This window comes from Trachemys scripta, unplaced genomic scaffold, assembly GCF_013100865.1.
Source record: "Trachemys scripta elegans isolate TJP31775 unplaced genomic scaffold, CAS_Tse_1.0 scaffold_31, whole genome shotgun sequence".
Taxonomy (NCBI): domain Eukaryota; kingdom Metazoa; phylum Chordata; order Testudines; family Emydidae; genus Trachemys; species Trachemys scripta.
In genome coordinates this window covers 131,306-153,207 of record NW_023260517.1, presented here as the reverse complement: position 1 = coordinate 153,207, position 21,902 = coordinate 131,306, and the positions used below count along the sequence as shown (strand labels likewise).

The 21,902-nt window shown below is 50.1% G+C and overlaps 1 protein-coding gene and 4 gene segments (V, D, J or C); all 5 read right to left on the bottom strand.

The window, feature by feature from the left end:
• Window positions 1-961: 961 nt before the first annotated feature.
• LOC117870554 lies at window positions 962-2,484 on the bottom strand. The segment is given in 2 exon segments: window positions 962-1,297; window positions 1,497-2,484. Coding segments are annotated over 2 exon segments (372 nt in total).
• Window positions 2,485-2,601: 117 nt separating this feature from the next.
• On the bottom strand, window positions 2,602-6,752 carry LOC117870553. The gene is made up of 4 exons (XM_034757736.1): window positions 6,325-6,752; window positions 5,595-5,960; window positions 4,182-4,519; window positions 2,602-2,804 (listed from the first exon to the last, which is right to left on the bottom strand). Exons 1-4 carry the CDS (start codon window positions 6,368-6,370, stop codon window positions 2,739-2,741), a joined length of 816 nt encoding a protein of 271 aa, XP_034613627.1. The 5' UTR covers window positions 6,371-6,752; the 3' UTR covers window positions 2,602-2,738.
• A 1,839-nt stretch (window positions 6,753-8,591) lies between these two features.
• On the bottom strand, window positions 8,592-9,505 carry LOC117870548. The segment is given in 2 exon segments: window positions 8,592-9,065; window positions 9,237-9,505. Coding segments are annotated over 2 exon segments (390 nt in total).
• A 516-nt stretch (window positions 9,506-10,021) lies between these two features.
• Window positions 10,022-11,285, bottom strand: LOC117870550. The segment is given in 2 exon segments: window positions 10,022-10,540; window positions 10,993-11,285. Coding segments are annotated over 2 exon segments (351 nt in total).
• Window positions 11,286-12,784: 1,499 nt separating this feature from the next.
• On the bottom strand, window positions 12,785-13,827 carry LOC117870549. The segment is given in 2 exon segments: window positions 12,785-13,077; window positions 13,528-13,827. Coding segments are annotated over 2 exon segments (351 nt in total).
• Window positions 13,828-21,902: the final 8,075 nt, after the last annotated feature.

The following is a 21,902-nucleotide window of genomic DNA, read 5'->3' as shown; positions in this document are numbered from 1 at the left end:
AATCTGGAAAACTTATGCCCAAATACATTTGTTAATCTCTAAGGTGCCACAAGGACTCCTCATTGTTTTTGCGGATACAGACTAACATGGCTACCCTTCTGAAACCTTTTCCAAAAGAGTTAATCCCTACTGCACAATTAATTATCAATTGCAAAAGGTGGACGTTACCAGGCGGTGAAGTGAAATCTCATTAATTTGCACTCAATACTCGCTAAATGGGGGGGGGGGGGATTTTCGTTTTGCTACATTTGGGAATCATTTTTTTTCTAGCAATATCTGTGATCACTTCACAGTTTTGTCTGTTTGTCCATCTATTGATCCCTCATCACACAAACATCGAAGTATCTGGGACTATTGCAGTTACTTTCTTGATTTCACCTTTAAACCTGCTTCATCTTTTTTCTTTACTGAATCTGGATGCCTTATAATACTGCCAAAGAGTTCAACTTTCTCACGTTTAAGGAACAACCAATCCCCATATGGTGTGGTAAGGAAGGAGATCTTAGTAGTACCTTATTTTAAAAGACTAGGCTATTTTACACGGTTTGCCTACAGGCTATAGCTGCTAAAACATTAAGGTGACGGGGAACATTACAAAAATGATGGTAGATGGGTGGATGGATGGATGGACGGATGGATAACGGGCCGGGTAGGATAAACCAGTGGAGGTTTCACGTGACAAGGAAACTCAGAGCGTGACACAAAACACATTGACCTCAACATGAGTCCGTCCTTTGACTTAAGCTGTCTGGGGCTCAGACCCTGAATTCGGATTTTCGGAGGGGCCTGAGGGAGTTAGGTGCCTTAATGCCGCTGAACTGCGTCTTTCTCTAGATTTCTTTATAACCCACCCCGCTTAAATGTTCTCTTCCCCCTTTCTGGTTTCTTACCTTCTCCTCCCCACCCTCCCCGCCGCGACTTGTCTCCCTCCCCACGAACATACACTAGCTACCAGCCCCGGAGTAGGGGATTTATTGTACGGGAGCCTCCCCTGGCTGTCCCACTGTGTCGCTCCGAGCACAGTAATACACCGCTGAGTCTGCGAGCCGCACCCTGCGCAGGGCGAAGGTGCTGTTTTCTTTATCCCTGGAGATGTGCAAGGTTCCCTCTGGGTCGGGGCTGTGAGCGGTTCCACTGAATCCAGTCACTATAAATTCGGGTCCTCGGTTCGGAAACTGCCGGTACCAGAGTATATTATCAGTGCTGGCTGAGGGGTGAGAGCAGGTGAGGTTCAGTTCGGCTCCCTCCAAAGCTTCTGCCGAGACCGGCTGCTGGATCTTGGCTCTGCCTGGAGCGCCTGGGAAGGAAAAGCAGACAGAGAATTAAGTTAGTGGGTATTAAATGTCTAAGGAATTTTAGAAGTAAAATCATCCTTCCTGAGACTGCCACGCCTGTTTAAACATCTAGGAAGAGAGAGGGGAGGAGGGAAGGGGGACAGAGGTGCTGTACTGGGTTAGATGGATGGATGGATGGATATTGGAAACACGAAATCTTACTCAAAACAAGAACCAGCACAATCGCTGAGCCCCCGATTGTTCCCATCCTCAGAAAAATCTGGATTTCTCTGCTCTTCTGCAGGGGTCAGGCCCTTGTCTCTCTCTCCAGCCCCGAGGACAGTCAGTGACACAGAAGCCCTGTCCTTTTTTCCTACAGCTGCAAACCCAAGGGAGAGAGACGCATGCAATGATGCTGCTGCTTTATTTTGGGATGTGTCACTGCTGGTGCCAACCACACAAAGCCCCTTCTGTGTCTGCTTGGCAAGTGCCCTGTGTCTGCCAGGAGGCGGCTCAGACAGGGTGACATGGGAACTAGACTGCATGAAAAAGCCAAGGGGTGAAAGAGACCCGTGGGTCATCGCGTTTACACGGGGCGCTTCTGCTTGGACTGCAGCGCCCTCTGCCGGGGAACTGTAGAAGTGTTCAACACAACCGCCCCTCCTCCCCCACAGATTAATTTTCCCAAGTGAGTTCGTCTCTGCAGCACACACGGCTCGTTTGCAAACGGCGAGTGTTGTCAGGCAGCCCCAGTGCAGTACTAATTTACCCTGATTTCCAGCTAAATCGTGAGAGATTATTAAAGCAGAATGGGATTGGTTAATTAATTAGGCAATAATCGGGGTTTTCCCCCAGTAATAGTTTTGGCCAGATGGAAGAAAAGGAGGATGTTGTAGGGTGGAGCTGTATAAGATATTGTCCTTGCAGTTGGAGTGAGACGGGTTTTTGGTTTGTTTGTGTCATGGTTTTACCTTTTACTGGGCTTCAGATTTCTCTCCGAAGAGGATTTTCTTAGACCTTTGCCAGAGTATCAGACCTCACCAGTCGCCTCGGTTCATAATTAGGCGCACAGAGACCTTTGTAAATTTGGCACTAGTTGTTTTATTAATTTCTTTTTTTTTTCTACTCTGATCACCCTTGCTTCCCACTCTCCGCCCGGAAACACACCCCACATCCCGCCACCCCGGAGTGAGATACTTATTGTACGGGGGGTGGGGGCCGCCCCTGGCGATCACATTGTGTAGCTCCGAGCACAGTAATACACCGCTGCGTCTGCCAGCCGCACCCTGCGCAGGGCGAAGGTGCTGTTTTCTTTATCCTTGGAGATGTGCAAAGCTCCCTCTGGGTCGATGCTGTTAACGATTCCCTGGTATCCCGAGACTATATACTGGGGCCCTCGGCTCGCGAACTACCGGTACCAAACTATAGTTTCAGTTGTGACGGAACCGTGAGAGCAGGTGAGGTTCAGTTCAGCTCCCTCCAAAGCTTCTGCGGAGCGCGGCTGCCGGATCTCGGCTCTGCCCGGGGCGCCTAGGAGACAGGGCCGGCTCCAGGCACCAGTTTACCAAGCAGGTGCTTGGGGGCCACTCCGGAGAGGGGCGGCACGTGCGGCAATTCGGTGGACGGTCCGTCACCCCTGCTCGGAGTGAAGGACCTTCCGCCGAATTGCCGCCGCAGATCGCGATCGGGGCTTGGGGCGGCCAAAACCCTGGAGCCGGCCCTGCTAGGAGAGAAAACGCAGCAGCGAATTAATTTAGTGGGCATGAAACTTCCAGTGTTTTTTATGTCGCCAAACCCCATCCTTTCCCTGTGCCTGCCAGGGGGGTTAGAAGAGCGCAGAAGGGAGAACGCGGAAGGGAAGAGAGAGATTGGGAAATGTGTGATCTTCCCGACCTGAAACAAAAACCAGCACAAGCGCCGAGCCCAGCATTGGTACCATGGTCACAGGGGAATCTCGGGGTCTCTGCTCCTCCCTGGGATCAGCCCCTGGTCTCGCTGCCTTGCCCTGCGCCAACTGGAGAGAGGGAAGCGTTGCCCGTTTCCGAGAGCGGGGAGGACTAAATAACAGGCCAAGATGCTACTGCCGGAGCTGGAGGTGTGAGGGACTCGGGGAGAGGCGCATAAACACGGTTCTCCCTCTCTGTCTTTGAGCTGCCTTTCGTCTGAGCCTCCAAAACTGCGTCTGTCAGGAGGCGGGCTCGGGCTCGGGATGGGGGCAGGGGACCTCGGTCGAATTAATGAAAATCCAGGTGAAGCAGTAGACCGAGGTGTCATTATGTCCATATCAGGATCAGGTTTTGCTTGTACGGCAGCGACCCCTGGCGGTGATAGATGGATGGAGAGATAGCTCTGGGGATGGATAGGTAAGAACGGCCATATTGGGTCAGACCAAAGGTCCATCTAGCCCAGTGTCCTGTCTTCCGACAGTGGCCAATGCCAGGTGCCCCAGAGGGAATGAACAGAACAGGGAACCATCAAGTGATCCATCCCCTGTCGCTCATTCCCAGCTTCTGACAAACAGAGGCTAGGGACACCATCCTTGCCCATCCTGGCTAATAGCCTTTGATGGACCTATCCTCCATGAATTGATCTAGTTCTTTTTTTAACCCTGTTATAGTCTTGACCTTCACAACATCCTATGGCAAAGGATGAGGGGGGCGCTGTGTGAAGTGCTTGGAAGGGTTTATTTACTTCCATGGTTTTACCCTTCCCTTTACTGCTCTTCTTAATTCCCCCTGAAAGAGACTTTCTTCGCAGCTTTCCAAAGTACCACTTCTCACCAATTGCACGTGTAAATAATTAGGCACAACGAGATAGTTAGGGACCAATTTACAAAAAAAAACCACTTTTTATTTTTGTTCTCCCTGGTCGTCCCTCTCCCCCAGCACCCACTGAAGCGTTCCTCACCATCTGCTCACACCAGAAGGGAGCAGCCGCTGGATGTCCCACTGTGTCCCTCCGAGCACAGAAATACACCGCAGCGTCTCCCCTCCTCACAGGGCTCAGGGCCAGGGGGCTGGGCTCTCTCTCGGCGGAGATGTGCAGGGCGCCCGCCGGCTCGGGGCTATTAACAGTTTCCTTATAACCGGTAACTGCAAACTGGGGTCCCGGGTTCGGGAGCTGCCGGTACCAGACTGTGCTGTCACCCGCCTCGGTGGAGGGCTGGGAGCAGGTCAGGTTCAGTTCGGCTCCTTCCAAAGCTTCTGCGGAGCCCGGCTGCTGGATCTCGGCTCTGCCCGGGGCCACTAGGAGCGAAAACCAGCAAGAGAATTGATTCAGTGCGCGTGAAACTTCCGAGGGACCCTAGGGGTAAATCCCCTTTCACCAGCCCCCATCCAGTGACTGCCCCGGGTGTTTCGAAGGCCGGGGGGTGGATGCAGGGGGAAGGAGAGAGAGGTGTGGCTGGATCGAGAGAAAGAAGAAGAGGAGTGTGTCTGAGGAGCGATGGGGGGGGCATTGGTGAGGTGGGGGGATGTAGGGTGGAGGAGAGAGGGGGGTTGGGCAAGACAGAGATTGGGGGAAACTGTTGATTTACTCACTGATAACCATCAGCCCAGTCGCTAACAAGGGGGCTGTTGAAGCCCTCCCGTGTCCGCGATGTGTATGTGTCGAAATGTAAAAGCCACACTCCACTGTGAAACATTTACACGGTGCCTGCAGGGAGGGGGCTGCCCTTTTTCTCTCGCCAGCCCCCGAGACAGTCACAGAGACGGGAACTCTGAGCGTTTCCTTCCAGCGACAACCCAAAGAGACTTTGGCAGGGAGGTAGAGACCAAAGACATGCGATGGTTCCTTGCCTGCCGCTCCTGTCTCTCTGTGCTGGTAACCGCCAGCTGTGACAGGTTAACTCCCGCCTCGACGCTGCAAATCGCCGGTTATCAGGCGCTCAGGCCGCTGCAGGAAATCTCACTAATTGACTTGCAACTCGCGCCAAACAGTGGGCAGTTATTCAAACGAATGAGTTTGGGGTAACTCGGCCAATAAACCAGCTCCCCCAGCAGCACTAGTGCCAAAGGAGGATGTTGCTGTCTGTCTGTCTGTCTATGGGTCGATGTTTCTCTCCTCGGCACTTAAATATTCCTCCACCCCAAAGTGCCAGTTTCCCTGTAGACTAGGAACTTTCCCCTGATGATCCCGGTAGAGTTTGTGTGTGAGTTTGTTTGACAGACTGTATTGGTGTCATGTTAATTTTGGTTCATGCTATTCCCTGTATTGTCTACAAATGTGAAGCCGTGGATTGGGTCAAGCCGGTGACCAGAGAGATCTGATCCAAGTTCGGTGTTTGCGCCGTTCCTCCCTTCCCCTCCCAGACCCCGGTACCTGCGCCACGATGCTCCGCACAGACCCTGCGCGGTTTTTGCGCAGCTCCCCGGCCGCTCCGTGTCACTGTGTCGCTCGCGGCGCAGTAATAGGTCGCGGAGTCGCTCAGTTCGCTGGACGGTTTCCACAGCTGGAAGGATTTGTTCTTTTTATCGTGGGTGGCATCGAACCCTTTTCTGATCCCTTCATCCGAGTCGTCCCGTCCCAGGTCCCTCAGGAGGAGCCGGGGGGGCTGGCTGGGGAGGTGCACGTACCAGAAGACAGCATACACTGCGGCATCATAGCTACAACTGAGCCTCAAACCTTCCCCCTCGGACACACTCACGGGGCCTTTCGTCTGCGTCACCGACACGCCAGTGGCCCCTTCTGGAGGGGAAAAATAAATCCTCGTTGGCATGAAGGATGTGACAGCTGAGATATTTCAAAGCCACCCGAGGGATTCTGGCGCATCGTGCGTAGGTTCAGTTCATGCGACTTTGAACAATTTCAGCCGCTCACTCAACTTGGGGGGTTTAGGACCGTAAAAGTAGAGAGAGGGAAGGAGAGACTGAGCGAGAGAAGTGCTGCAGTGGGAAGGAAGGAAGGAAGGAAGGAAGGATGGATGGATAGTGGAAAGAGATGTGGGGAGACAGAGAAAAGAGTGAGATTATTTTAACTGGGAAATTTGTATATTTGAAGGACAAGAGATGGGGGAGAGACATTCAGAAATGAAATAAGAAATCCAACTCACTGAATACTAAAGCCATCGTAACCAGCGAGAACCGGATTATTAACATCCTCTCGGGGTCTCTGCTCCTCCTCTGCCGGGAGGACCTTCCTCGCTCCTATCTGTCCAGTCCCACGAGTTGTTCGCTTTCTCCTTTTCTTGCAGCTACCAACCAACGCTGGCTCTCCTGAGGGCCGGAGATTTAAAAGCAGGCAAGCCGTGCTTACGCTGGAGCTGGGGTGGTGAGCGCCTCCCTCTGCCAATTTACCAACCCCCCTCCTTTCTGTTTGGTCGTAGCTGCCTTCAGGGTTTCCTAGCCGCCTCTGCGAGGGGGCAGGTGGCCTCACGAATGAAAAGCCGGGGGGTGGGGGTGTGTGTGAAATCGATCCGTGTCTCATCATGTCTAGACAGGGGACAGTCCTGCTGGTACCGCAGTGCCCTCTGCCGGGCAAGCCGGTGAACTGCAGAGAGAGATACGGGGGAGCTGAAAAATTGCATGGACTGTAATTAATTCAGAAGATCTTTCCCAGAACTAAGCAGGGGGGTTTCTTTGTAGTTGCTATAAAACAGGCTAATATAATTAATTAGGAATAATATTTTTAAAAAATTCATTTTCTTAAGGAATAAGGATTTACCCTGCTATAACATGGCTATTAGAATATTTTCTCTCTCTCTTTATTTTTAGGGGTTTATCTTGCTTCTGCCCACCACCCTAGTATGGGAATGTCTTCCACACCTTTCTGATAGCAGCAGCAAAGTCCTTAGCGGACTTCAGGGCTCTTACCATGCTAAGTGTCACAGTTCTACTTGGAGAGTTAGAGGTTTTGATTGTATTAATCTACTTTCTATTTGTTTTTTGTTGATTGGTTGTAGGGATGCTAACGATTAATAATAATATAATAACAGAATAAGAATTTGGATTGGGTGGGTGATGGGGCTGGATAGAAGAGGGTCATTATTGTGTTATTCTATAACGACCCCTTTTTGAGAGCCATAAACAGAATAAAGGGGTGAAACTGGGCCCCCAGTCACAGCCGTGTAGGAGCTCCAGAGTCACTCCGATGCAGTAACAGAGCTACTCTGAAAGTACATCACTGAAGGTGGAACTACACACTTGGAGCTTGGGGGTAAATTTTCCAACAGTGCCTTCATGACTTAAAGTCTAAGTACCATTTTCCAAAGAGACTTTGGACCAGATTTTTAAAGACAACCTTATAAACTGGGGGAAACCTTGTTAGGGGTTGAGTTAAACCCTCGTGCAAACTGATATGTGAACGTGCCCTTCAGGTAAGATCGTTTTAAGAAACGCTTAAGAGACCACACCCCTAAAACAAAACCTAATAGAATCTGCCCACGATGGGGGGGGGGGCGGGGCGAGAGTTCCAATGGGTATTGTAAACAGATGGGAGTTGGGGGGGGGGGTGTCATTTGCTATGGGACAAGAGGGACCAATTGTCCCCAGAACCTTGGCTTGCCTCCTCCCAGACTTTTCCTAGGTCTATGTGCTCCATTTCATGGAATCATAGAATATCAGGGTTGGAAGGGACCTCAGGAGGTCATCTAGTCCCACCCCCTGCTCAAAGCAGGACTAATCCCCAGACAGATTTTTGCCCCAGATCCCTAAATGCCCCCCTCAGTGCTCCTCTGGGTTTAGCAGGCCAATGCTCAAACCACTGAGCTAGCCCCCCCCCCCATTTCTCCCCCTCCACAGTCGTTGCAGGATATAATATAATCACATCGAATGTTCTATATGATGACACAGCTCTCCCCACCCTGAATTTTTCTGAAATGATGCCAGGGAGTGGGGAGGGAACGCGGGCAGAGAGACTGAAAACAGACAAGAACAGAAAGTCAAGCAGCAGCCTATGTGCACCGCGGTTTCCCGGGAAAAGTCGGTGTTGGGTGAAGCGCGCTGTTACTGTTCCCTGCTGTTTTATTCCTTCTGCGTTGAGAGCTACAGGACTTTGCACGTTCCTGGTCAATCAGTAAAAACACAGCAAATAAATATCTGTTACCAACCATGTAAATCCTGCACGTAGGCAGGGGGGTAGAGGAGATGGCCCCTGCTAAGCCTGTGACTCTAATTTCTCCTCCCACCAGCTAGGTCCACAGGGCCCCAGACTTTGACTAGATGCTCTCGTCAAACCAGCATTTGGGAGCCTAAAGCCGCTCCAGGCGCCGCTCTGGATCTTTAGATCCCTAAATACCTTTGCAAATGTGAACCTTCGGAGCCTTGTTTGTATTGGAGACAATGTCAGTTAGGGTTGTAATTACCTGAGTCGCTTTGGATACAGAGATTTTCAAAGGAGCCTAAGGGAGTTGGGCGCTTATTGCTCACTGGAGTTCCATGCGCCCATTCTCCTGGCCCCTTTGAGGATCCCAGCCTGTAATTTGATTATCTGAGCTCCCTTCTCTTGCTGCCCAGGACTCTCAGACTCGGGGAGGTTTTTGTTCAGCTCGCCCTGCATTTCCTCTCGCTGTGCCTCTCACGGCGCAGTAATACACCCCCGAGTCCTGCACCGCCACCTCGGTGATGCGCAGTGGGGCGGACCGGCTGGGGGAGTCAATGGAGAGTTCAAACCGCCCCGACGTCTCCGCGGAGTTGTAGCCAGAGATCACAGCTCGAGGGGCAGATCCGGGGCTCTGATAGTACCAAATAATTTTATCGTAGCCAGCGACACTGTGGTTACAGGGGAGGTCAGCCCTGCCCCCCGCCAGGAAAGACAGCGCAGCAGGCTGAGAAACCTTCGTGTCCACCGCTCCATCTGGGGAAAAAATAATAACAGAGCATGAAAAATCCCCCAGACATAGACAGAGAAACTATCAACAGCAGCAGCAGCGTGAAGTGTCATCGAGAAGGACACCCGGACAGAGGTGAAAATTGATAAATTAAGGGGAAATAATGCCCAGAAATGCCACGTGGGAATCTGACTCACTCAAAGCAAGGATCAGCACCAGCGTGGAGACCAGGGTTTTAAGCATCCTCTCCATGAAGAGTCGGTGTCTCTGCGCTTCTGCACGGAGCGGCTCCGTTTTCTCTCCACTCAGGCACCCCCGCCCCCAGCAACGTTAAAAGAAATTAATTAAACTCTTCTCGCAGAGGGAAGCCAAGCTCTGTCTTCTGAGGGCTGAAGGAATCCGGGAACGCTGCTTCTGCTCCAAATTAAATTGTGACTTTTGGTGTCAAGCACCAAATCTCTCTGTGCTTGGTAGCTGCTTTTCCGCTGCGCTGCTAAAGTCTGGCAGAGCCCGGGAAGGGGGGCTGGGTGCGGCGTGGGGAGGAGATGGAGAGAGAACGAGATGTCTAGAAACTCCAGAAAGTGTCTCATTTCTGGAGCGTTCCTGTCGGTGCGGCAGCGCCCTCTGTCGGGCTCTTGTGTGAGCTGCACAGGGATACGGGGGAGCAGAAGCTCCGGCTTTCATAGAGGAGGCGCGGTTTCTAAAGGAAGGGGAGTGGGGGGAGGGGCTAGGTTAGCTGTGTTTGTTTATTGTTGCAGTTGAAACGCGGGTGATCTTATAGCTTTGAAGGCAGAGACGTTTTGCATTCGACTGAAGGGAACATGTTTTCCCACTGGAAATGTTTACTAATGAACTTTCCTTTAGAAAGTATCCCATAGGAAGAAAGGGAAAGAAAATGAACGTGTGTCTCGGATGTGTTGTAATCTAGTCACCGCAAAGAACACATATGGAGTGACTCCGGATTTACGCTGCTATTCACACAGCTGTCCCAGGATCTGCAGACCTGGGTTCCAGTCCCCAGCGCCTTATGATATGGCCCCATCGACTCCACTGGAGCTCTGCCCATTTATAACAGCTGAGGATGAGTCCCCTTGGCTACCATGGATTTACACTGCTTTTCACCCCCCGGGGAACTGCCCCGGCATCTCCTCCGCCAAGCTGCCTGTCAGAGACTGAGGGTTTTTGCCCTGAGCCCAGCTCTGCCTGTGTCACTGTGCATCCACCGCACAGAGGTAGCTGCCTGAGTCCCCCAGCTGGGAGTCGGTGATGTGCAGGGAGCTGCGTTTCCCATTTTCCAGGCGCTCGCCTATGAATCGCCCCACAGTGACATTCTCATTGGAGCTCGCGGTCAGCAGGTGGGTCGGCCCTTGCCCAGGGAGCTGCTGGTACCACTGGAAGGCTTGGAAAGCGCTGGTGAAAGAGCAGGACATGGTGGAGACCTTCCCTTCCCCTGTAACCAGCGACTCGGGGCTCTGAACCACTTGAGCTTCGCAGCAGGAGACTGGAGGGAAACAAAATAATAGCAGTTAACGTGAAGAATATGAGAATGTCACATTGCCTGTTTATCTGTGCCTCTATCCATCCAGCCTTCTCTCTGCAGCCTCCGTCCATCCATCATTTTATTGTTCCAGCCCCAATATCTACATCTACATCTACGTGTCTATATATCGGTACAGATCGAAATAGATCTTTTCATCAACATCTATTTCTTTCTTTCTGTACTCTCCCCTAATCTTTATAAAGCAGGACAAGAAATGTTAACAAATAACTCCAAAACAATATTACTGTTCAAATAGATCCGAGGCTGTGAGATGTTCCATTGGAAGACTCTTCTCTCCTTACAGATGCAGTAGCTCATAGATAGACAGAGAGGTAAGAGATCTTGCCCATCACTGACGTCTAAGAATCTGCATCTTTTTGCCCTGTAGCAGGAGAGAATATTGTTTCACTCACAGAGAAAAGCAAAGGTGAGGAGAAGGCTCCACAGAGCAGCTCCACTCTCTGAGGCCATGGTGAGCTCCGTTTCTTCTCTCCCTTGAAGACGAATATACAGAAGCGGAGTCAATCCGAGAAAGGTCTGCAGGAGACCAGTGGAAACGAGAATTCTCCCTCCCCTCTGGTTACCGCCTTCTCAAGGGTATGGATTCTCTGCCTACAGAGGCTGCTGTTTCATTGTCTGCCCCGGGGAGGAACAGCAGCTCTGTGAACGGTGCTGGGCTGGGTCCAGCCCAGATCTCAGGCTGTGGGAATTAACCAGGGTTTGCAGGGGAGGCTGTGAGCACTCTAGCGCCATCTGCTGCCCTGGGACACAAGGGGGGGGGGGTGAAGAAATTCTTTGCTACAGGGGAATCCCAGCTAAAAGATCATGGGAATGACACAGAACCAGGCACCGCTTCACCACCCATTTACTCCAATGGATCTATCCTGATTTACACCAGCTGGGAATATGGCTCCGCTGACTCCAATGGACCGCTGCCAGTTCACAAGTGCTGAGGATCTGTCCCCTTGAAAACTCAGAGAATGGGTGTACGATCCCCTGGGAAGCAAGTCTATGGGGGAGGGGGGGGGAAGAGATCAGGAGATTTGTCAGTTTATTAGAGAGATATTAATAAGGACACAAGAGCAAACTATACCAATGTGTAGGAAAATTAGGAAGTATGGTAAGAGACCACCCGGGCTTAACCAGGAGGTTTTCAGTGACCTGAACTCAAAAACAGAGTCATATACAAATAGTAGAAACTAGGTCAAATGACAAAGGATGAATATTTTTAAAAGACACACAAGATTTTAGGGACTAAATCACAAATTCCAAGGCACAAAATGAGATTAAACTAGCTAGGGTCATAAAGGGTAACAAAAGTATTTTACAAATACAGAAGAAGCATCAGGAAGACCAAGAACAGGGTCGGCCCATTACTCACTCAGGAGGGAAAGACAATAACAGAAAATGCAGCAATGGCTGAAGTGTTAAATGTCTATTTTGTTTCAATTTTCACCAAAAAAGTTAAGTGGTCAGGCAGTTAACATAGTGGACATGAGTATAAATGGGGTAGGATATGAGGCTAAATTAGGAAAAGAACAAGTTAAGAATTACTTGACGAGTTAGATGTCTTCAAATCAGTAGGGCCTGATGAAATACATCCAAGAATATTTAAGGAACTGGATGAAGAGATCTCTAAGCCATTAGTATTTATCTTTGAGAACTCATGGAGGACGGGAGAGATCCCAGAGGACTGGAGAAGGGCAAATACAGTGCCTATCTATAAAAAGGGGAATATGGACAACCTGGGGAATTATAAACCAGTCTGCATAACTTCAGTATCTGGAAAGATAACGGAGCAAATGATCAAATAATTGATTTGTAAGCACCTAGAAGAAAATTGCCTAGGGAGATTGTGGAATCTCCATCATTGGAGGTTTTTAAGAGCAGGTTAGACAAATACCTGTCAGGGATAGTCCAGATAATCATAGAATCATAGGACTGAAAGGTACCTCCAGAGATCACCTAGTCCAGTCCCCTGCACTCATGGCAGGACTAAGTATTATCTTATTCCTCCATCAGTGCAGGGGATTGGACTATAGTACCGATCAGTGTACCTTCCAGTTCTACATTTCTATGATTCTGTGATTGACTGTCACAGAATTGTGCTGATTTGCACCATCTGGAGATCTGTCCCTGCATCTCCTCCCCTAAGCTGCCTGTCAGAGACTGGGGGTTTTTGCCCTGAGCCCAGCTCTGCCTGTGTCACTGTGCATCCACCGCACAGAGGTAGCTGCCTGAGTCCCCCAGCTGAGAGTCGGTGATGTGCAGGGAGCTGAGTTTCCCACTTTCCAGGCGCTCACCTATGAACCGCCCCACAGTGACATTCTCATTAGAGCTCGCGGTCAGCAGGTGAATCGGCCCTTGCCCAGGGAGCTGCTGGTACCACTGGAAGGTTCGGTAAGTGCTGGTGAAAGAGCAGGACATGGTGGAGACCTTCCCTTCCCCTGTAATCAGCCACTCGGGGCTCTGATCCACTTGGGCTTCACAGCAGGAGACTGGAGGGAAACAAAATAATAGCAGTTATCATGAAGAATACGAGAATGTCACATTGCCTGTTTATCTGTGGCTCTATCTATCCAGTCTCCCCTCTGCAGCCTACATCCATCCTTCTATTCCTCCATCCACGGTATCTATATCTACATGTCCATATATCGATATAGATCCTTCCATCAACATCTTTTATGTAGTTCTGTTCTCTCCCCGAATCTTAAAAAACAGGACAAGAAATACTAACAAAGAACTCCAAAGCAATATTACTGTCCAAAAAGTTCAGAGGCTGAGATATGTCCCATTGGCATGGCTGCAGTAGCTTTTAGAGAGGTAGATAAGATATATAGAGAGATTTCAGAGGAATTAAGAAGAGCTAAGATATCTTGCCCTTCACTGACTTCCAAGAGTTTGCATCTTTTTACCCTTTAGAACGAGAAAATATTTGTTTCACTCACAGAGAAAAGCAAAGGTGAGGAGAAGGCTCCACAGAGCAGCTCCACTCTCTGAGGCCATGGTGAGCTCCGTTTCTTCTCTCCCTTGAAGAGGAATATACCGAGGCAGAGTCAATCCGAGGAAGGTTTGCAGGAGACCAGTGGAAACGAGAATTCTCCCTCCCCTCAGGTTACCCCCTTCTCAAGGGGCAGGATTCTCTGCCTACAGACCCTGCTGTTTCATTGTGTGCCCCGGGGAGGAACAGCAGCTCTGTGAACGGTGCTGGGCTGGGTCCAGACCAGATCTCAGGCTGTGGGAATTCACCAGGGTTTGCAGGGGAGGGTGTGAGCACTCTAGCGCCATCTGTTGCCCTGGCACAGAAGGGGGAGGGGGAGAAATTCTTGGCTTCAGGGGAATCCCAGGGAGAAGATGGTAGGAATGATACAGAACCGCCAGGGCCGGCTCCAGGCACCAGCAGAGGAAGCACATGCCTGGGGCGGCACATGCTAAGGGGCAGTATTCTGTCTATTCTCGGGGTGGTACACTCCAAGCGTGTTTTTGGTGGGTTTTTTTGCGCTTCAGCAGTTCGGTTGTTTTTTGTTGCTTGGGGCGGCAAAAATGGTCGAGCCGGCCCTGAGAACCAGGCACCACTTCGCCCCTTTACTCCAATGGAGTTACAGCTGATTTACACCCCCCGAGGATCTGCCCCATTAGCTACAATAGTGAGCATCTGAGTCGCACCAGATCAGGATCCGGCCCAGTGATGTAAATGAAGATATTGCTGATTTGCACCAGCTGGGGGTTGATTCAGTGACTCCCGTGGAGTAACAGTCACTTTACACCAGCTGGGGATCCGTCCTGCAGCTTCTCGGCCCAGCTGCCTGTCAGAGGATGAAGGGTTTTGCCCTGAGCCCAGCTCTGCCTGTGTCACTCTGCTCTCACCGCACAGAGGTAGCTGCCGCCTGAGTCGCCCAGCTGGGAGTCGGTGATGTGCAGGGAGCTGCGTTTCCCACTTTCCAGTACAAGGGAAGAAAGACCCAGGGGACTTGCAGCTTTATGATTCTCAGGGGGGTGAGGTGAATTTCTGACACCTGTAGCAACCGGGCACTGAGATGCAGTGGGTGCCTGGCTCATCTCTGCCTGGTTTTATTTTTCTTCTCAGACACATCATGTGACACACACACCAGCCTAGGCTCCTGTAACTGCCGCCGCTTGCTCCTGCACAACCTCAACTGTGGTCTCGGAGCTGTACACCCCCAGCGTAGACAAAGGCACCCGGCACGAGGGGATTCCTTGGCTGTATCTGAACAGCAGCAACCAAGCTGCGACAGGAGAGCCCAGTAGCTAGAGCACTCACCAAGGCCTGAGTTCGAGTCCTTCCTCCACCACAGACTTTCTGGGTGCCTTTTGGCAAGTCACTGAGGGCCACGTTTTTAAAGGGATGCCCAGTGGGGTTTTCAAACACACCCAGAGCCCCTAACACCCATTGATTTCAAATGGTGTTTGGCACCAAGGCACTTGTGAAAAATCGCACCAAGTACCTAAAGACCTTTAAAAATCTGCCCCTCTGTTCTTCAGATCCCCAGCCATAAAATGGGGTAATAGCACTTTCCCACCTCGCAGGGGTGTTGTGTAGACCAATAAAGGAAGATTGTGAAGTGGGTAAACACTGTGGTAATATGGCCAGAGAAATACCCAATGCAGGCAGTTTTACGCTGGAATGGTCAAAGATTTCTGAGGGAATTCATAGCCCAATTTCCCTTGCATTCCACTGGGAGCTGAGCACCTAATTTCCTTGGGCTCCTTTGAAAATACTTTAAAAGCTACCTGGGTGCTTTTGTCTCCCCTTGACCCCTGCAGTATCTCAGCACCACACAGACATGAATGGATTTAGCCAGGGATTTTCAAAAGAACCAAAGGGAATTAGGAACCCGTGTCCTGTTGAATTTCAGTGAAGTTTGGCTACCTAGGTCCTATAGCTCTCTTTGGCAATCCCAACCTTGAATTCAACGGGACATGGGTTCCTAACCTGCAGGCCATGAGCCTTCAGGAGAATGCTACCGAGCAGCGGTTCGTGGGGCAGCCCCTGGAAGATGGGAAATGCAGCTCCCTGCACATCACCAACTCCCAGCCTGGGGACTCAGGCAGCTACTTCTGTGCAGTGAGAGCAGAGTGAGTTTGTTGTGTTTGAGACTTTGAGGCCTGGTCTACACTATGAGTTTAGGTCAAATTTAGCAGTGTTAAATCGAATTAACCCCGCACCCGTCCACACAACGCAGCCATTTACTTTGACATAAAGAGCTCTTAAAATCGATTTCTGTACTCCTCTCTGATGAGGGGATTAGTGCCGAAATCAACTTTGCTGGTTCGAATTAGGGTTAGTGTGGACCAAATTCAATGGTATTGGCCTCTGGGAGCTATCCCACAGTGCACCATTGTGACCACTCTGGACAGCAATCTGAACTCAGATGCACTGACCAGGTAGAAAGGAAAAGCCCCGCAAACTTTTGAATTTCATTTCCTGTTTGCCCAGCGTGGAGAGCACAAGTGACCACACAGAGCTCATCAGCACAGGTAACCATGCAGTTCGAGAATCGAAAAAGAGCACCAGCATGGACCGTACGGGAGGTACTGGATCTGATCGCTGTATGGGAAGATGATTCTGTGCTAGCAGAACTACGTTCCAAAAGATGAAATACCAAAACATTTGAAAAAATCTCCAAGGGCATGATGGAGAGAGGCCACAATAGGGACTCACTACAGTGCCGCATGAAAGTTAAGGAGCTCAGACAAGCCTATCAAAAAACAAAGAAGGCAAACGGTTGCTCCGGGTCAGAGCCACATACATGTCACTTCTACGCTGAGCTGCATGCAATTCTAGGGGGGGCCACCACCATTACCCCACCTGTGACCGTGGATTCCGAGGAGGGGGTAATCTCAGCCATGCCTGAGGATTCTGCGGACGGGGAAGAGGAGGAGGAGGAGGAGGAGCTTGCAGAGAGCACCCAGCACTCCGTTCTCCTCAACAGCCAGGATCTTTTTCTCAGCCTGACTGAAGTACCCTCCCAACCCTACCAAGGCATTATCCCAGACCATGAACCCATGGAAGGGACCTCAGGTGAGTGTACCTTTGTAAATATAAAACATAGTTTAAAAGCAAGCATTTTTTAATGATTAATTTGCCCTGAGGACTTGGGATGCATTCGCGGCCAGTACAGCTACTGGAAAAGTCTGTTAACATGTCTGGGGATGGAGTGGAAATCCTCCAGGGACATCTCCATGAAGCTCTCCTGGAGGTACTCCAAAAGCCTTTCCACAAGGTTTCTGGGCAGTGCAGCCTTATTCCGTCCTCCATGGTAGGACACTTGACCACGCCATGCTAGTAGCAAGTAATCTGGTATCATTGCCTGACAAAGCCTGGCAGCGTATGGTCCCGGTGTCTGCTGGCATTCAAGCAGCATCCGTTCTTTATCTCTTTATCTCATCCGTTCTTTATCTTTAGCCTTAGGAGAGTGATATCATTCATGGTAACCTGGTTGAAATATGGGAATTTAATTAAGGGGACAGAGGTGGCCGTTCCTACTGGGCTGTTTGCCTGTGGCTGAAAAGAAATCCTTCCCTGCAGTTAGCCAAGCGGGCGGGGGGGGGGGGCATTGGCGCTGAGCTTTTCGAGTTTGGCTAGCAGGGATCTTCCCTGATACCAGCCATGCAGTGGGAGGAGGGGTAAAGCGATCATCCCAGATAATTGGATGGGGGGGTTAGTTTGGTTTCTGCTGCTGCACATTAACAGGAAAACTGCAGCACTCAATGGGCTTGGGAAAGGAGGGCGCTGCTTTTATGAAGGTTGCCGAAGCCGAAAGACAATAGCTTACCATGGCTGCATGCAAGCCGAATTCTGTTGCCCGGCCCTGCATCTGTGATCTCTAACACCAAAGCTGCAGGCACTCAATATGAGATGCAAAATGCAATCTTGTACCGAAATCACATTTGCTATGTAATGTGAATAGTATTGTTCACCATGAAAGAGAATAAGCATTATTCTGTATCGGAGGGGTAGCTATGTTAGTCTGAATCTGTAAAAAGCAACAGAGGGTCCTGTGGCACCTTTGAGACTAACAGAAGTACTGGGAGCATAAGCTTTAGTGGGTAAGAACCTCACTTCTTCTTGCATCTGAAGAAGTGAGGTTCTTACCCACGAAAGCTTATGCTCCCAATACTTCTGTTAGTTTTAAAGGTGCCACAGGACCCTCTGTTCCTTTAAGCATTATTCTGTAAAATGTATCTTTTTAAATACTTCTCTCCCTTTTTTCCCTCCCTCCCACAGCTGCAAATTTTTCAAGCCTCCCTCCTCCGTCCCGAAGGCTATCTCAGATAAGGCAGCGAAAAAAATGCACACGAGACGACATGTTGTCGGAAATCATGCAATCGACCCATGATGAAAGAGCTCATCTGAATGAGTGGAAAGACACGGTATCAAAGTACAGGAAAGATGCCAGTGAACGTGAGGCCATGAGGGACGCTCGAGATGAGAGGTGGCAGGCTGCAACACTGGGACTCCTGCGTGATCAAATGGACATGCTCCGGCATCTGGTGGAGCTTCAGGAATGGCAGCAGGATCACAGAGCGCCGCTGCAGCTGCTGTATAACCTCCCCTCCCCCTCACCACGTTCCAAAGCCTCCTCACCCAGACGCCCCCTCCCACTCCACCCCAGTGGACAGCCCAAGCAAAAGGCTGTCATTATTTTGAACTTTTTTAGTGGCCTTTTCCTTCCCTCCTCCCCTCCTCCCACACCCCACCCGGGCTACCTTGTCAGTTCTCTCCCTATGTTTATAATCAATTAATAAAGAATACATGATTTTTAAACCATAGTGACTTTATTTCCTTTGAAAGCAAGCTGTGATCGAAGGGGGGAGGGTGGGTTGCTTACACGGAATGAGTTAATCAAGGGGGCAGGTTTTCATCAAGGAGAAACAAACAGAACTTTCATACCGTAGCCTGGCCAGTCATGAAACTGGTTTTCAAAGCTTCTCTGATGCGCAGTGCTGCCTGGTGTGCTCTTCTAATCACCCTGGTATCTGGCTGCACGTAATCAGCGGCCAGGTGATTTGCCTCAACTTCCCACCGCACCATAAAGGTCTCCCCCTTACTCTCACAGAGATTGTGGAGCACCCAGCAAGCAGCAATAACAATGGGGAGATTGGTTTGCCTGAGGTCTGAGCGAGTCAGTAACATGCACCAGCGACCCTTTAAATGTCCAAAGGCACATTCTACCACCATTCTGCACTTGCTCAGCCTGTAGCTGAACAGCTCCTGACTACTGTCCAGGCTGCCTGTGTATGGCTTCATGAGCCATGGCATTAAGGGGTAGGCTGAGTCCCCAGGGATAACTATTGGCATTTCAACATCCCCAACGGTTATTTTCTGGTCTGGGAAGTAAATCCCTTGCTGCAGCCATTTAAACAGAGTAGTGTTCCTGAAGACGCGAGCGTCGTGAACCCTTCCCAGCCATCTCACACTGATATTGGTGAAACGTCTTGTGATCCACCAGTGCTTGCAGCACCATTGAAAAGTACCCCTTGCGGTTTATGTACTGGGTACCCTGGTGCTCCGGTGCCAAGATAGGGATGTGGGTTCCATCTATCGCCCCACCACAGTTAGGGAATCTCATTGCAGCAAAGCCATCCACTATGACCTGCACATTTCCCAAAGTCACTACCTTTGGTANGCTTCTCAACTGTGAGGGCTGCTCTCATCTTGGTATTCTGGCGTTTCAGGGCAGGGGACAGCAAGTCACAAAGTTCCATGAAAGTGCCCTTACGCATGCGAAAGTTCCGCAGCCACTGGGAATCGTCCCAGACCTGCAACACTATGCGGTCCCACCAGTCTGTGCTTGTTTCCCTTGCCCAGAATCGGCGTTCCATGGATAGAATCTGCCCCATTAACAACATGATCTCCAAAGCACCGGGGCCTGTGGTTTCACTGAATTCTGTATCCGTGTCTGTGTCCATGTCCTCATCATGCTGCCGCCGCCGCTGCCTCCTCTCCTCGTTTTTCTGGTCCTGGCTGAGCATAAACTCCACGAGAACGCGCGAGGTGTTTGCAATATTCATGAGTGCTGTCTTGAGCTCAGCGGGCTCCATGCTTGCCGTGGTATGGAGTCTGCAGTGTTCACCCACCCAGGAAAAAAGGCGCGAAAATGGTTGTCTGCCGTCCGTTGCTTTCATGCAGGGAGGGAGGGAGGGAGGAAGTGAGACTGTACCCAGAACCACCTGCGATGATGTTTTTTGTCCCATCAGGCACTGGGATCTTAACCCACAATCCCAATGGGCGCGGGAGACTGCGGGAACTATGGGATAGCTATGGATTTGCTACCCACAGTGCAACGGTGCAGAAATCGACGCTAGCCCCGGTACTTGGACGCACACCACCGAATTACTGTGCTAGTGTGGCCGCACTCATTTCGACTTTATACAACCTGTATCTCAAATCCGAATTATCTAAATTCGGATTAATCCCGTAGTGTAGACATACCCTGAGAGCTCTCTTTCCAGGAATGACTGAGCTCTTCTGCCCATACGGCGATGTTTGCCCCTATGCAGAGGGGCCAGTGCCAGCCCCAGGTCCCAATTAAGTCCATAAATTGAAGGCAGAAGTGAGGGTTAAGTGTCCCTTGCATTAAATGTCAACCCAGGATGGAATTTCAGCTGGGATTTCCGAAGGAGCCTAGGGGACTTAGATGCTCAGCACTCATTGGTTTTGAATAGTCTTGGGGTCCCTAACTCCACAAGGACCCCATCCCAGACTTCCAGTAAGATATTAATAGATTGATTGATGGATAGATCCTAAAGTGAGAAGAGACCTTTGTGATCATCTAGTCCAGGTGTTCTCAAACTGGGGGTCGGGACCCCTCATGGGGTTGCGAGGTTATTACATGGGGGGTCGCGAGCTGTCAACCTCCACCCCAAACCCCGCTTTGCCTCCAGCATTTATAATGGTGTTAAATATATAAAAAAGTGTTTTTAATTTATAAGGGTGGTCACACTCAGAGACTTGCTATGTGAAAGGGGTCACCAGTAAAAAAGTTTGAGAGCCACTGATCTAGTCTGACCTCCTGCATGAATAAAGGCCAGATAATGATCCTCAGGGATTCCTGCACCCAGCCCATGGCTTGTGGTTGACATAGAGGACTCATAGACTCTAAGGTCAGAAGGGACCATTATGATCATCTAGTCTGACCTCCCGCATGATGCGGGCCACAAAAGCTGACCCACCCACTCCTGGAAGAATTCTCTCCCTTGACTCAGCTGTTGAAGTCCCCAAATCATTATTTAAAGACTTCAAGTCGCTGAGAATCCTCCAGCAAACGATCCCTGCCCCATGCTGCGGAGGAAGGCGAAAAACCTCCAGGGCCTCTGCCAATCTACCCTGGAGGAAAATTCCTTCCCGACCCCAAATATGGCGATCAGCTGAACCCTGAGCATGCGGGCAAGATTCTCTAGCCAGACCTTCTGGAAAAGTTCTCTGTAGTAACTTGTAATATCCCATCATTGACCATTGTTACTAATTACCAGCGATGGCACGTTATTGACCTATTGACTAAAATCACTTTATCCCATCAAACCATCCCCTCCATAAACTTATCAAGCTTAATCTTAAAGTCAGAGAGGTCTTTCGCCCCCACTGTTTCCCTCAGAAGGCTGTTCCAAAACTTCACCCCTCTGATGGTTAGAAACCTTCGTCTAATTTCAAGCCTAAACTTCCGACGGCCAGTTTATATCCATTCGTTCTCGTGTCCACGTTAGTACTGAGCTGAAATAATTCCTCTCCCTCCCTGGTATTTATCCCTCTGATATATTTAAAGAGAGCAATCATATCCCCCCTCAGCCTTCGTTTTGTCAGACTAAACAACCCGAGCTCCTTTAGTCTCCTTTCATACGACAGGTTTTCCATTCCTCTGATCATCCTAGTGGCCCTTCTCTGCACCCGTTCCAGTTTGATTTCATCCTTTTTAAACATGGGAGACCAGAACTGCACACAGTACTCCAAATGAGGTCTCACCAGTGCCTTGTATAATGGAACCAGCACCTCCTTATCCCTACTAGAAATACCTCGCCTAATGCATCCCAAGACCGCATTAGCATTTTTCACAGCCATGTCACATTGCCGACTCATAGTCATCCTGCGATCAACCAGGACTCCGAGGTCCTTCTCCTCTTCCGTTACTTCCAACTGATGCATCCCCAGCTTATAACTAAAATTCTTGTTATTTATCCCTAAATGCATAACCTTACACTTCTCACTATTAAATTTCATCCTATTACTATTACTCCAGTTTACAAGGTCATCCAAATCTCCCTGCAGGATATCCCGATCCTTCTCCGAATTGGCAATACCTCC

Coding starts and splice junctions, on each gene's coding strand:
- LOC117870553 (XM_034757736.1), bottom strand. CDS start 6,370: ATGTTAATAATCCGGTTCTCGCTGGTTACGATGGCTTTAGTATTCA. Junction 5,961..6,324: donor TACGATGGCTTTAGTATTCA/GTGAGTTGGATT, acceptor TTTCCCCTCCAG/AAGGGGCCACTGGCGTGTCG. Junction 2,805..4,181: donor CCTTCTGGTGTGAGCAGATG/GTGAGGAACGCT, acceptor CCTGTCTCCTAG/GCGCCCCGGGCAGAGCCGAG.